This window comes from Marmota marmota, unplaced genomic scaffold (genome assembly GCF_001458135.2).
Source record: "Marmota marmota marmota unplaced genomic scaffold, marMar, whole genome shotgun sequence".
Lineage (NCBI taxonomy): Eukaryota > Metazoa > Chordata > Mammalia > Rodentia > Sciuridae > Marmota > Marmota marmota.
In genome coordinates, this window is record NW_026000005.1 from 529,566 (window position 1) to 544,873 (window position 15,308).

Below are 15,308 nucleotides of genomic sequence, written 5' to 3' on the forward strand. Positions count from 1 at the left end.
TGGGGTTGTGCCTCAGCAGTAGAGCACTTGCCTCACATGTGTGAGGCACTGGGTTCGATTCTCAGCACCACATAAAAATAAATAAACAAAATACAGGTATTGTATCCATCTACAACAACAACAATTAAAAAAAAAACATAGAAAAGGGTTTGGGGTTTTTTTCCTCCCTCATTCTCTTACAAGGCTCCCTTCTATCCCTCCCTGAAGTCCATCCAGTTTTATACTGCTCAGGATTAGCAGGGTATCATTAAAATATGAATTAAAAAATATTACATGTTAGATGGCATGTTTATTAAAATGCTTCTCTCCTTCCCTCCAGGTCAAATTTTATTCATCCAGATTGATGATTTGCTTCTCTTTTTTTCTAAAAGTACTCTTAAAGTAAGATCAACTATTTGACTTTCTTTTCCCTACTTTTTTCCTTAAGTTACTTTGAGTATTGTTTATAATAAAAGGTAAACACATAACCAAACTCAGCTTAATGAAAATTAAAGCTAATGACAGTTATATCTACATTCAAATTACAGAGAAATAAGTATGTGGAAGCTATCTCCATCACCTGCAGCAGTTGCTAGGCTTATAAAATATGTTGTACATGCAGGTACTACGGAAGCCCAGTAGATTTCAGTTTCCTTCCCTCTCCTCCTCCTTCCTGACTATCACTGAGCAGACAAAAGTAAGTTTCGGTTTATAAGGGCATCTGATCAAATTACACATAATCAAAAACAACAACCTTTATTTTTAAACATTAAACTTATTACAGGCTGATCAAGAATGATCAAATATGACTTCTTTAAATGTACAATATTTAAATTGATACTTTTTAAGTTGCAATAGTATTTCAGGAAGATGTTGCCTGTTTCAAATATTGAATAAGATCTTCTCTCTCACTCTTCTTTTTAAGACCAGCAAAGACCATTTTAGTTCCAGGGATATATTTCTTTGGGTTCTCCAAATATTCCATCAAAGTGTCTTCTCCCCAGACAACACCTATAAAATTGAAAGTAAGTTTTTAAGTTTGTATAGTTACATTTGTAGGGCTTGTTTTCTAATGTGATACACATGTGAATAAAAGTTTATATTCTGACCGGACAGAAGACTTTTAACTAAGAATATGTATAGATTCTGACTTATAAAAACATTACAAAATTAGACTCCACTCTTTGCCTTCTCTATAGAAATCCATAGTCACAAGTTATTTAGGATTATCCAAAATAAATCAATGCGCTATCACCCCCCACACATTGTGCCTAAGTAGTAACTCATCCTCCTATAATCCCACGTCCTTTTAGAGAAGAACTTAAAGATCATTTAATCTAGTCTTTTATTATGCAGATGAGTAAATGATGATCCAAAGAGAAGAAAGTATTTTCCCTTAAAATGACAAGCCTGCTTGGAGTCAAGAATTTATAACTATTAACTTATATTTTCATGTTCTTTCATCAGTCAATCAAACCAAGTTCCTTTTGTCCACATTCCCATCAAAATCTGACTCAGAAATCCAGAATCAAGATGACAAGGAAGGTTGCCTTTTTCCCTTCTAAAACCAGTCAAAACATAGATAAAGAGAAACACTAATGCTAACTCTATTTTTGATAAAACTTTTCAGGAAGCATCTATAACCCCAAACTTGATATAATTAGAAGACCACCAAGGATATGAAACATGGACCAAAGAAAGAAGACAATGTCACTAATGGCTAGGGTGAACAAGAGAAGAGTTCTTCAAAGTAGGTGATACATCCTAAAGGGCAAAGTTATAACCCCATTTTGCTTCAGAAAGAATAGGGTGTATCAGTTGGACATAAAAGTTTCCTTAAATTCAGTTTGACATCATGGAGGTCAGGGGAGCCAGAATTAAAGAAGAAAACAGAGACATGTCATCTTTGAAAGAAGGATCCCAACATGTTATAGGATAGGTTTTCAATTTTATAGGATAAAAGAGAAACTACAGGAGTTGCATAGCCCTCTGTCAGGTGAAAAAAAGGACCAAATAACACCATCACCAAAATATACCTACAAATACTCAAATATATATACACATCTATAACATATAACTGTGGGGAAAGAAGAACTAACTGGTACACTCAGACCTTCACCCATACTATACTTCTGCAGACAATTAGTCCAAGAAGATCTGTTCTAATCAAAAGGTGAATAATAATCAAAAAAGAAACAGCATAAGAATGTTGAAAGTACATATACATAACATGTATGCACAAACACATACCACATATAAATACAAAGCAGATATGAATATTTAAAAAGTTAAAAGAAAAATACACATCAGAAATTATAGACATTAAGCAGATGAAAACCATAACTACATTCCCACAGTTTCAAAGAAACCATTTTAATTTAATGTGTACTATTTACTAATTTAATTTAATTTATAAATTAAAGGCTCAATGCAGAACTACAAAATGCTCAAGCAAAAAATGATAAAATAGAAAGATATAAAAGTGACAGTTAACTGAACAGGTGCTGCTGATGGCACAAATGGGCTTGAAAATATTGGGCTGGGGATGTGGCTCAAGCAGTAGCGCACTCGCCTGGCATGCGTGCGGCCCGGGTTCGATCCTCAGCACCACATACAAAGATGTTGTGTCCGCCGATAACTAAAAAAAAATAAATATTAAAAAAAATCTCAATAAAAAAAGAAAATATTGACAAAAAGAAAATGGAAATAATTAAGCATTTAAAATGATCACTTAGCTTTCAAATCAAAGGAAAAATGATACATATAGAAGACATTTAGACAAAGAAGATCCAAGATTCACACAATGGATAGCCCAAGTATGATTTTTTTTTAAAAAAATGGATAAAATAAAATTATTAAAACATATAGTTTAAATTTTACATATTTTATTTATTTTTAAAATTTATTTATTCTAATCCATTATATATGACAGCAGAATGCATTTCAATTCATAGTACACATATAGAACACAGATTTTAATGTCTCTGATTGTACACAAAGTAGAGTCACCTCACTCGTGTCTTCATACATGTACTTGGGGTAATGATGTCCATCTCATTTCACCATCTTTCCTACCCCTCTGTCCCCTCCCATATCCTCCCTCCTACCTAAAGTTCCTCCATTCCTCCCATGCTCCCCCACCCATCCCCATTATGTATCAGCATCCTCATATCTGAGAAAACATTTGGCATTTTTTGGGGGGGAGATTGCCTTACTTCACTTAGCATCATATTCTCCAACTCCATCCATTTACCTGCAAATGCCATGATTTTATTCTCTTTTAATGCTGAGTAATATTCCATTGTGTATATATACCACAGTTTCTTTATCCATTCATTTACTGAAGGGCATCTAGGTTGGTTCCACAATTTAGCTATTGTGAATTGTGCTGCTATAAACACTGATGTAGCTGTGTTACTATAGTATGCTGTTTTTAAGTCCTTTGGGTATAAACCAAGGAGTGGGATAGCTGGGTCAAATGGTGATTCCATTCCAAGTTTTCCAAGGATTCTCCATAATGCTTTCCATATTAGTTGCACCAATTTGTACTCCCACCAGCAATGTATGAGTGTGCTTTTTCCCCACATCCTCGCCAACACTTACTGTTGTTTGTATTCTTAATAGCTGCCATTCTGACTGGAGTGGAATAAAATCTTAGAGTAGTTTTGATTTACATTTCTCTAATTGCTAGAGATGTTGAACATTTTTTCATATATTTTCATTCAGTGTATATCATCTTCTGAGAAGTGTTTGTTCAGGTCCTTGGTCCATTTATTGATTGGGTTATTTTTATTTATTTATTTTTTTTTGTGTTAAGATTTTTGAGTTCTTTATATATCCTAGAGATGAGTGTTCTATCTGATGTGCTTGTGGTAAAAATTTGGTCCCAAAATGTAGGCTCTCTATTCACCTCACTAATTGTTTCTTTAGCTTTTTAGTTTGGATCCACCCCACTTATTGATTCTTGATTTTATTTCTTGCGCTACAGGAATCTTATTAAGGAAGTTGGGGCCTAATCCGACATGATGAAGATTTGGGCCTACTTTTTCTTCTGTTAGGTGTAGGGTCTCTGGTTTAATTCCTAGGTCCTTGATCCACTTTGAGTTGAGTTTTGTGCATGGTTAAAAATAGGTGCTTAATTCCATTTTTTTCGCATATAGATTTCCAGTTTTCTTAGCATCATTTGTTGAAGAGGCTATATATATGTTTCTCCAATATGTTTTGGGTGCCTTTGGCTAATATGAGGTAACTGAATTTATGTGGGTTTGTTTCTGTGTCCTCTATTCTGTACCATTGGTCTACAAGTCTATTTTAGTGCCAATACCATGCTGTTTTTGTTACTATTGTTCTCTATTATAGTTTAAGTTCTGGTATAGTGATACCACCTGCTTTACTCTTCTTGCTAAGAATTTCTTTAGCTATTCTGGGTCTCTTATTTTTCTGGATAAATTTCATGACTGCTTTTTCTATTTCTATGAGGAATGTCATTGAGACTTTGATTGGAATTGCATTAAATCTGCTTTTGGTAGTATGGTCATTTTAACAATATTAATTCTGCCTACCAAGAACAAGATAATCTTTCCATCTTCTAAGGTCTTCTTTAATTTCTTTCTTTAGTGTTCTAGCATTCTGTAATTTTCATTGCAGAGGTCTTTAACCTCTTTTTAAAATTGATTCCCAAGGTTTTTTGTTTTATTTATATATTTTTTGAGGCTATTGAAAATGGGGAAGTTTTCCTAGTTTCTCTTTCAGAGGATTTGTCACTGATGTACAAAAATGCCTTTGATTTATGGATGCTGATTTTATATCCTGCTACTTTGCCAAATTCATTTTATAGTTCTAGAAGTTTTCTTGTGGAATTTTTTGGGTCTTCTAGGTATAGAATCATATCATTAGCAAATAATAATTTGAGTCCTTTTTCTATCCATGTCCCTTTCATTTCTTTCATCTGATTGCTCTGGCTAGAGTTTCAAGAACTATGTCAAATAGTAGTGGTGAAAGAGGGAACCCTGTCTTGTTCCAGTTTTTAGAGGGAATGCTTTCAATTTTTCTCCATTTAGAATGATGTTGGCCTGGGGCTTAGCATAGATAGCTTTTACCATGTTGAGATATGTTCCTATTATCCTTAGTTTTTCTAGTGTTTTGAATATGAAAAGTTGCTGTATTTTGTAGAATGCTTTTTCTGCATCTATTGAGATAATCATATGATTCTTATCTTTAAGTCTATTGATGTGATGAATTACATTTATTGATTTCCATATGTTGAAACAACCTTGCATCCCTAGGATGAACCCCACTTGATCATGGTACACTATCTTTTTGATATGTTTTTGTATTCAATTTGCCAGATTTTATTGAGAATTTTTGCATCTATGTTCATTAGAGATATAGGTCTTAAGTTTTCTTTCTATGATGTGTCTTTGTCTGGTTTTGAAATCAGGGTGATATTGGCTCATAGAATGAATTTGAAAGTGTTCCTACTTTTTCTATTTCATGAAATAATTTGAGGAGTATTGGTATTAGTTCTTGTTTGAAGGTCTTGTAGAACTCAGCTATGTATCCATCTGGTCCTGGGCTTTTTCTTGGTTGCTAAGCTTCTAATGTCATCTTCTATTTCATTGCTTGAAATTGATCTGTTTAACTTGTGTATTCCTGATTTCGTTTGGGCAAATCATATGACTCTAGAAATTTGCCTATTCTTTCAATATATTCTATTTTATTGGAGTACAAATTTTCAAAATAATTTCTAATTATCTTCTGTATCATAATATTTCCTTTTTCATCACAGACATTAGTAATTTGAGTTGTCTCTCTCCTCTTCATTAGCATGGCTAAGGGTTATCAATTTTATTAATTTTTTCAAAGGACCAACTTTTTGTTTTGTCAATTTTTTCAATTGGTTTTGTTTCAATTTCATTGATTTCAGCTCTGATTTTAATTATTTCCTGTCTTCTACTGCTTTTGGTGTTGATTTGTTCTTATTTTTCTAGGGCTTTGAGATATAGTATTAGGTCATTTATTTGTTGACTTTTTCTTCTTTTAAGGAGTGAACTCCATGCAATGAACTTTCCTCTTAGTACTGCCTTCGTAGTATCACAGAGATTTCAATATGTTGTATCAGAGTTCTCGTTTACCTCTAAGAATTTTTTAATCTCTTCTTGGATATCTTTTGCAACCCATTGTTCATCCAATAGCATATTATTTAGTCTCCAGGTGTTGGAGTAGCTTCTATTTTTTATTTTATCATTGATTTCCAGTTTTGTTCCATTATGATCTGATAGAATGCAGGGTAATATCTCTATTTTCTTTTATTTGCTAAGAGTTGCTTTGTGGCATAATATATTGTCTATTTTAGGAAAAGATCCATGTGTTGCTGAGAAGAAACTGTATTCACTCACTGATGGATGAAATATTCTATATATATCAGTTAAGTCTAAGTTACTGATTATTGAATTCTATAGTTTCTTTGTTTAGCTTGTTTGGAAGATCTATCCAGTGGTGAAAGAGGTGTGTAAAAGTCACACAAAATTATTGTGTTGTGGTCTATTTGACTTTTGAACTTGATAAGAGTTTGTTTTATGAACGTAAATGCTCCATTGTTTGGGGCATCTATATTTATAATTGTTATGTCTTACTGATCTATGGTTCCCTTAAGCAGTATGAATTGTCTTTCTTTATCCCTTTTGATTAACTTTGGCTTGAGGTCTACTTTATTTGATATGAAGATGGAGACCCCTGCTTGTCTCCACAGTCCATATGAGAGGTATATTTTTTCCCAACCTTTCACCTTCAGTCTATGGATGTCTTTTCCTATGAGATGAGTCTCTTGAAGGCAGCATATTGTTGTTTCTTCTTTAAAATCCAATCTGCCAATCTATGTCTTTTGATTGGTGGGTTTAGGCCAATGACATTCAGGGTTATTGTTGAGACATGATTTGTATTCTCAGTCATATTTGTTTATTTTTGGTATTTAACTTGACTTGGTTTCTCCTTTGATTAGTAGTATTTCCTTTAGTGTAATACCTCCTTTTGCTGATTTTCATTGTTTGTTGTTTTTTGTTTCCTCCTCATGGAATATTTTGCTGAGGATGTTCTGTAGTGCAGGCTTTCTAGTTGTAAATTCTTTTAACTTTTGTTTATCATGGAAGGTTTTTATTTCATCATCAAATCTAAAGCATAATTTTGCTGAATATAAGATTCTTGGTTGGCATCTATTTTTTTTCAGAGGCTGGTACATGCTGTTCCAGGATCTTCTAGCTTTCAGGGTCTGGGTTGAAAAATATGAAGATATCCTAAATGGTTTCTCCCTAAATATAATCTGATTCTTTTCTCTTGTGGCTTTTAAAATTTTCTCCTTATTCTGTATGCTAGGCATTTTCATTATAATTTTAAAAAAATGTGCCTTGGTGTGAATCTGTTGAGATTTTATATATTTGGTGTCCTAATAGCCTCTTATATTTGATTTTCCAATTCATTATTCATGTTTGGAAATTTTTCTGATATTATTTCATTAAATAGTCAAATTGGCAAAGACAGAAAGTATACTGGTAATTGCCAGAGATTACTTAATGGGAAAAGAATTTCAGTTTGAGAAAATGAAAAAGTTCTGGAGATAAATGGTGGTAATGACAACAAAACAATATGAATATACTTAAAACATAAAGTCATACACTTAAAGATGATTAAAATGATAAATTTTATATTATGCATATTTTACCAAAAACTTTAAAACACACAATATAAGATTATTGTTATTATCATGAATTTTGTAAAACTGTACTCCACACAAATCATGAGACAAAGGGTCTTCTTTAAAATATAATAATTTCTACATCTTCCTAAAAAAAAGTGAAATTATTTACAACAAAAAAATTATATACAGATGATTTCATGAATGGTGTGACTCTACATCATATAAAACAAGAGAAATAAAAAGTTATGCTCCATCTGTGTACAATGAATCAAAATACATTCTGCTGTCATGTATAACTAATTAGAACAGAATTTTAAAAAGATTATACACAGAAAATAAAATATGGTTGATAGTAGCCATAATTTATATTAACATGACTATTGACTTCCTGATTCTTCTTAGTCCTCATTTTATTTTAAATAATCTAATTTAAAATCCTAGTTCAATTAACATAGCAAGCTGCTTATATTATCCTTATTTTATCAATGGAACTAATAAATAATAATATATTCTTAAATAAGTAAAAATAAAAATCATTACTTGAATAATCTTAGAGATATTTTATTTCTAATTCTTAGATAATGTTAAAACCAAGCCTTTTATATAGCTTTCAACCTTTGACAACAATCTATAATAAAAGATGCATTTGAAGTAAATTTTGATATAATTTCAAATCAATGATAATAAGTAATAAATGCCTTAAAATTTTGGTAGCTACAGGCTTAAATATTAGTTTATAACTAGTTTACAAATTAGGAATTCAAAAGTTTGCTATTGTAACAGAATAATAATATTAAAATGATACTACAGCAAAATATTACTTTAAATATTTAAGAGCCATTATAATGGCAAGTAATAAATGTAAATTTAAAAATGATTTATCCAGTAATCTATCAGCTGAAAATCCTATTTCAATAACTGCAATGCAATTCTGATGCTAATTGCTCAGAATCAGCATAGACTCGACAGTACCCAATAAGAATACCCTCACCACAGACACTAGTTGTAAATAATGGGCCACCCACACTTCTCACCAATTGACTACCAATCCAGGAATTCCCACCACCTCCCAAAGTTCAGTAATTTTCTAGACCAACTCACAGAACTCAGGAAAGCACTTTACTTACATTTATAGTTTTATTATGAATGATACAAATTAGGACCAGCTAGATTAAAAAACTCATAGGGCAAAGATTGGGAAGGTCCAAATGTAGTTTCTGGGCCATATTCCTGTGGAATCAGGACTTATCACCCTCCCAGATGTGTTCACCAATTAGGAAACTCAATGGGAGCTTCCAGTTATAAGTGCCCAAAGTTTTTAATGAGATTTCATTACATTGGCATGATTGATCACTTATCAGCCACATGACTAAACTCAATCTCCAATCCTCAGTCTTTCCCCAGAGATTAGACTAATATAACCTAGCTCAATGCCCCAATTCTCCAATCACATAGTTGATCTTTCTAGCATAGTCACCTCCATTCTGAAATGATTTATGAACTCATCATATTATCTCAGCATATCTTGGGTCTTGGTCTCAGGTGCCAACAATGATAACAAAGACATTCCTAACACTTAGGAAATTCCAAGGTTTTACATATTCTTGGAAAGGAACTCAGGACCAAAACCAAATTCTTTATTATACAATATTAGTTAACCAGAATTTTTGCACATCTGAATATAATAATATTGTGTTAATAATAACTATGTTGATATTTTAAAAGTACTAAAATATTCTTGGATAAACGAAGATTATATGTTACTTTTAGCACAAATAATATAGCATGTTTGTTTTAATGTATGAGTGCCTGTGTGTGTGATATATATATATTTCTGAGTAAAGATCTTCTTGCCTGCTTCAGCATCTCCCATTTTGTTTGGCAAGGAAACCTTAAACCACAGACCAAAGAAAATAAATAAATAAATATATATATATATATATATATATATATATATATATATATATATATGAGAGAGAGAGAGAGATAGAGATAGATAGATCTGTCTCACATGTATATCCAGGAGTAACAAATTGCTTTTAAAAGATACTATAATCTTTCTAACAATTTCTAATCTCAGTTCTTAAATGCTTTCTCATTTACTTTCTATCCTCTTTCTACCAACAAAGAAATTGTTGAATATACTTTTCCAAGTGCATAATATTCCCCCCCCACTTTGCTAAGAATCATTATTATAGATAGAATCACTACTACCATTCTACCACTAAAATATGATTTGAGTTCTTTTAAATCTAGCTCAGATTTTTTTCAAGATAAACATATTGCACAAAATAAAATACTTTGTACAGGCAAAAACCTATGCCATACAAAACTGCTAGTTCTTCTTATCATAAAGATAATCAGTTATCCAAATTCAAGTCTTATGATATAAATCAATGTATCAGTATTATAAGCACAAGGGTCCATTTTCAATAACGCAAACAAGGCCCTTAATTATGGGCCAAATCATTTGCTTTTCTTTCTGTGACAAAATATCTCAGTTCTCTCACCACTGATGATTGTTACCTTTGTTTCTGTTTGCATCAGTATACAAAAATCCTGGTGCTTGTCCTGTTTTTCGGCCAAAGAGACCCCAGAGATTTGGACCTGTCTTGTGTTTTCCACCGTGTGGCACTGAGCGCATTTCTGAGTAAAGATCTTCTTGCCTGCTTCAGCATCTCCCATTTTGTTTGGCAAGGAAACCTTAAACCACAGACCAAAGAAAATATCAAATTCGCGAAGCTGGAAACCCAAAGTTATTCCATCACTTTGGCTGCAGTGAATGCTAATGATATTAAACATAACATGTTATTTATAGCATGTTTGTTTTAATGTATGAGTGCTCAAAAGAGGATATAGCAAATAATTTAATAAAAACTTAATCATCTCATTTATTTTAAATTTCCAGTCATAGCTACTTCACAAATTGCTATTAGAATAAACCTAACTTTACTTCAGTATTCAAACAATTATACCAGTTTATACAAGTCCTCTGTATTTCTTTCCTTTTCACCTCTAAAAACATGAAAAATTATTTGAAGCATATAGGTCTAATTTTGCATTTCCTTAGTTAAGAAATAAGGATAGAATAAATTGGAGAAGTGTTTAAGTATGAAATTTATTATGCATAACTATATGTCTATAATAATAGAACTATAAAATTAAAAATTATACAGAAAAGAATGAGGCCACAGAAAGCTATATGTAAAATAGATTCCCATTTACTTTACACTCTTAATTGTAAATCAGTCCATCAGACTAGATCAAGCACTACTAGAAAGCAATCAGAAATAACATTATTGACTTCAGTCAGCACTAATACAATTTAATATTAATGTAGTAGAAAATAAATGGTTTTAAAGTAGATAAAATCTTTGTATAGTAATAGATATATACAAGAGATTTTGTACAAAGACATTTTGATGAAGACTACCAAAAATTCTGTTAGATAACTGTCTCCTCCATCTAAAATGACATAAAAAAGAAAATATTTTCAACCTATCAAAATTATACTTTGAAATGGTAGTGAATGCTCTATATGGGTTTTGTTTTCATGCTCAGTGAAGAATAAATACAGTAGAGGCAGGGACTGGGATGGATTTGAACACAACAAATTACTATTATCAAAATCATGAAAGTACCTAATTCTTTGAGAGTACAATCCTAAGCATGTATTTATCCATACCTCCCTATTAAGAAATAATGTTTGCATTAATCTGCCAATGTTGAAGAATACAGTACTGCTTAAAGCTAACTATTACTCAGAGAAAGGCTAGTGTACAATAAACTACAAAATGAATATCTAATTTATTTCAATCTATGTGCAAGCTGATAAAAGTGTCAATAATCCACCTAAAGGAAAGACAGTTGATTTTGGGGGGCAGCATCCAAAAACTAGAAATCAATGTTTTAGGTCTGACAGAAAGCAGGGTAAGAAAACTTATTTTATCTAAGAAAGAAGCTAACTTTAAGATTCCAAACATCACTCAGTATATTGCATTCAATTCCTACATGTAACAGTTTTATTAATTATCTTAATAGTTTCAGGATTCAGTGAGCCTTTGAACAGAAGCCATAAAAGGGAATTTTCAACCAGAAAAGCAAATGTATGACCTTTTAGTAAAATACATTCACTATAACCATAAAATCTATATCACATAAAATAAAATATTACCTAGATATCACCTTTTATAAAGGTAGAAAGATCAGATTGATTGTTTATAACAACTAAAATGTTACTAATAATTCTGAAAACTTTACTCATAAGCTATAAATTTCACATGAAAGTCACTTATAAAAAGCCTTCTATTATCACTATTCAAACTACCAGTATGAGTCACAATTAAAATTTTTATGGCTCACCTTTAATCACAGATTAATGCTGGTGCAAATGCCTATGACCCCTTTCCAAAAGCAATAAAATCAACACATTCATCAACAGTAAGATGGGTCAGAATATCAAAGGAAACCATTTTGTCCTATAGTTGTGTGACACTCTACCAGTATTTAGCATTAAAGAAGAAATATCCCACTAAAATAGGCAAAGATGTGACCTCTAATATGAGCCTGATCGTTCATCCAACAATAAAGTATTCCAATACTAACTAGATGATAAAAGTAGCAAACATGGTATGTGCTTACTATGTGCCAGGTATATTCTAAACCTTTTACATATTTTAAACTCATTTAATCTTCACAAAAGACCTATGAGATAGTTGCTATTCATATCTCTACTTTCGCATGTGAGGAAGATGAGGCACACAGAGATTAAGGGACATATTTAGGGTCACAAATTTGTAAGCAGTTAAAAATCTGTTTTTAAAGTGATCAGGAGATCCTTCTTTGAATACAATTGCAGATGTTTAAATTTTTTCCCAAGTGAGAAAACGTAAGAGAACTAAGTGAAGGCGTTCTTAATACGCGTACAAACCATTGTCAAGTCTCACTTTGTGTAAAAAGAGGAATGCAGCGGGGGTCAGAACCATCAAGGTACCAATAAAACTTTTAAAACTTACAAAGCCCACACTTAGTTGAAGTGATGAAAGCAGGAGGGGAAGCTCACTAGAAGATTTTTGGGAGGATGTGGGATCCATGTTGTAGTGGACTGTAGTGGAAGGCAGTAATAACAATGGAACCCTGAGTAAATCACCTCACATCCATGAACCTCCAAAGCTGTCCTTTACCCCTTCTCTGTGGCTGTGAATGAACCCCTGGGCTGCAACACGAGTCGGGCTTTCCAAACTCCCAGCCTCAACTCCCCATGTCACCACTTCCACCTCAGGCTGCCCTCTGCCAACCACACGTCTGCCCTGCCGGCCCGCACCCACCACGGAGCCAGGGGCTTTGCTCTCCGCCTCCTTTGGGCCGCTGCCCTGCGGGGGCCCACTCCCCACTTGGGATACTGGGGGCTGGGCAGGCGTGCTTTGAGTCCCTTCGCCGAAGCCCCTGTCAGACATGCGCTCAGAGGGTCGTGGACTCAAGGACTAAAGGCAAGCTCCATCCTCGCAGCTGATTGGCCCCCGTCTGATCCCGCGGGATCTCAACTCTCGCAGAGCTTAAAGCCTTGCACCCGCCACGCGGCAGCCCCCTTGAGTCTTATTGTGACAACGTGAATGCCTTTCAAGCATAAGGACCCCAAACCTGTCTTTTTTTGTTTGTTCAACTTTTACCCAACCGAAGAGTTTATTTTTTGTATATGCACAATGTGTACAAGGTCTTGCTTGACATAGAAACTTCGTGCTTTATTAATGGTCCGAGAGCATTTGGCGACGGCAATCAAATCAAAGTCAACAAAAGAAAATGAGTGTTATTATAGGCAAGTCACAGTGCCAGGCAACTTGGAAATATAAACACTGAACACCTCAGCCCCAGTTTTCCATGAGCTACAATCTAGATGGAGCAAGATGTAAAATACAGTACATTCATCTCATTACAAACAGACTATACAAAAATACAATAATACAGCAATTGACAGCAAGCTTGCAATGTGGTAACTGCCAAAAATGGGGAACCAAGTAGGAATATAAACAGAAAAAAAGGTCCTGAAAAAGTAAAGAAAGAAGATATAGAGGGAAGGACTGAGAGAGTCAAAAGGATAAGGCAATTAAAGGCAGAGAGGTGAAAAAGACAAAGTTGTGTTTAAAAAACATAAGTAGGGAAACTAAGTTTATATTACTACTTGAGTAGAACACTGTAACTAGGAAATAGAAATATTGAAATAATTTTCTAAGATTGTTTAACAATCAAGGTATTTGGAAATGTGATTGATAGTGAATATTTTATGAATTAGGGAAATAGGATTTTTATTCAATATTCTTGTTCTCTAGAGCACAGCTGTCCAATTGACCTTTCTGCTGTGATGGAGATATTCTGTGTGGACTTTAATATGGTTAATATTTTAGACTGAGGAACTGAATGATTTTAATTGTAATGATTTAATTGATAATTAAGTTCAAGTAATTTTAATTTAAATAGCCACAATTACAGATGGTTGAATGAAACTATGTGGTACCTATGAGTTTTGTCGTGTTATCAACACATTTAAAAGCTATGTCATCAACCAAAAGAACCAGGTTTGTGGGGAAAAATCAGGGTTTAAATATTATTCTCAAGTTCAAAGGCATGTAAAACCAAGGAGACTATACCATTTCTTGAGTAACTATCACAGCCAGGCTAAGTGCTTGCATACATTAATCACTAGCAGATAGTATACAGATGGGAAAAATGGACATTTAGACCTATTTTCACATAGAACAATCTGAAAATTATGAATTTAATATGAATAATTACCAGTAGTTAAGTCTATAGAAAATTTGTAGGTACAGTAAAACGTTTTTGGTTAAATATAATATCTGAAAATTCATATCCCAACCAAGTAAGCCTCATTGCATTTACATCATAGTTTGAGAGATTTGGGAAACAAAAACAAAAATCTACTATTTTATCTTTGAGTTTCAAAAATTGGTCACAATATCATCTCTCCCCCACTATTCTTTTTTTCCATGCTAGAGATTGAACCCAGGACTTCATGAATGCTAGGCAAGCACTCCACCACTGAACAACATCCTCAGCCCCTTACCTCTCATTTAAAAAAAGGGGATGGAGGAGGAATGGATTGATTCATAAGATGTGGGAGAGAAAAATGTCAAAGGACATCTTAATTTTATATGAAGTCAATATAAGTGTTTATTATATTAATAATTGTGCATTATAGTCTATATGTTAAAGCCTTGAAAAAATTTAATCTGCAAATGCCCAGCATGTCTTTTCTCTAAAATAAGGCTAATAATTATTCTTTTGAACCTCAGACACTATCAGTGTTTTAGTTACATGTAATTCATGTTCAAAGATGTTATGTGGTTTAAAATATGACTTCTGTCATTGAGGGATGAAATACTCTAAAATGGATCCTGATGCTTGCACAACTTTGTGAACATACTATAGAGCACTTGAAATGGGAATTATATCTGGATAAATCTGTTTAACATAAATAAGTCATATAAAGAAAATATGTTTATTACATTTTTATAATTTATAAGTAATTTTCTCCCCCCCCCCTTGTACATGTGGTATTTCATAAGATTGAGTAGAAAAGAAATTTTTCTTTCCTAGGACATTCCAGTATTTTTCTTTAAAA

General features: G+C 32.9%; 1 protein-coding gene across 1 annotated transcript; it reads right to left on the reverse strand.

Moving 5' to 3' along the window:
• Positions 1-841: 841 nt before the first annotated feature.
• LOC125618140 (cytochrome c, testis-specific-like) lies at positions 842-10,357 on the reverse strand. Its single transcript, XM_048808010.1, is given in 3 exon segments — positions 842-990; positions 10,199-10,300; positions 10,303-10,357. Coding segments are annotated over 3 exon segments (306 nt in total).
• Positions 10,358-15,308: the final 4,951 nt, after the last annotated feature.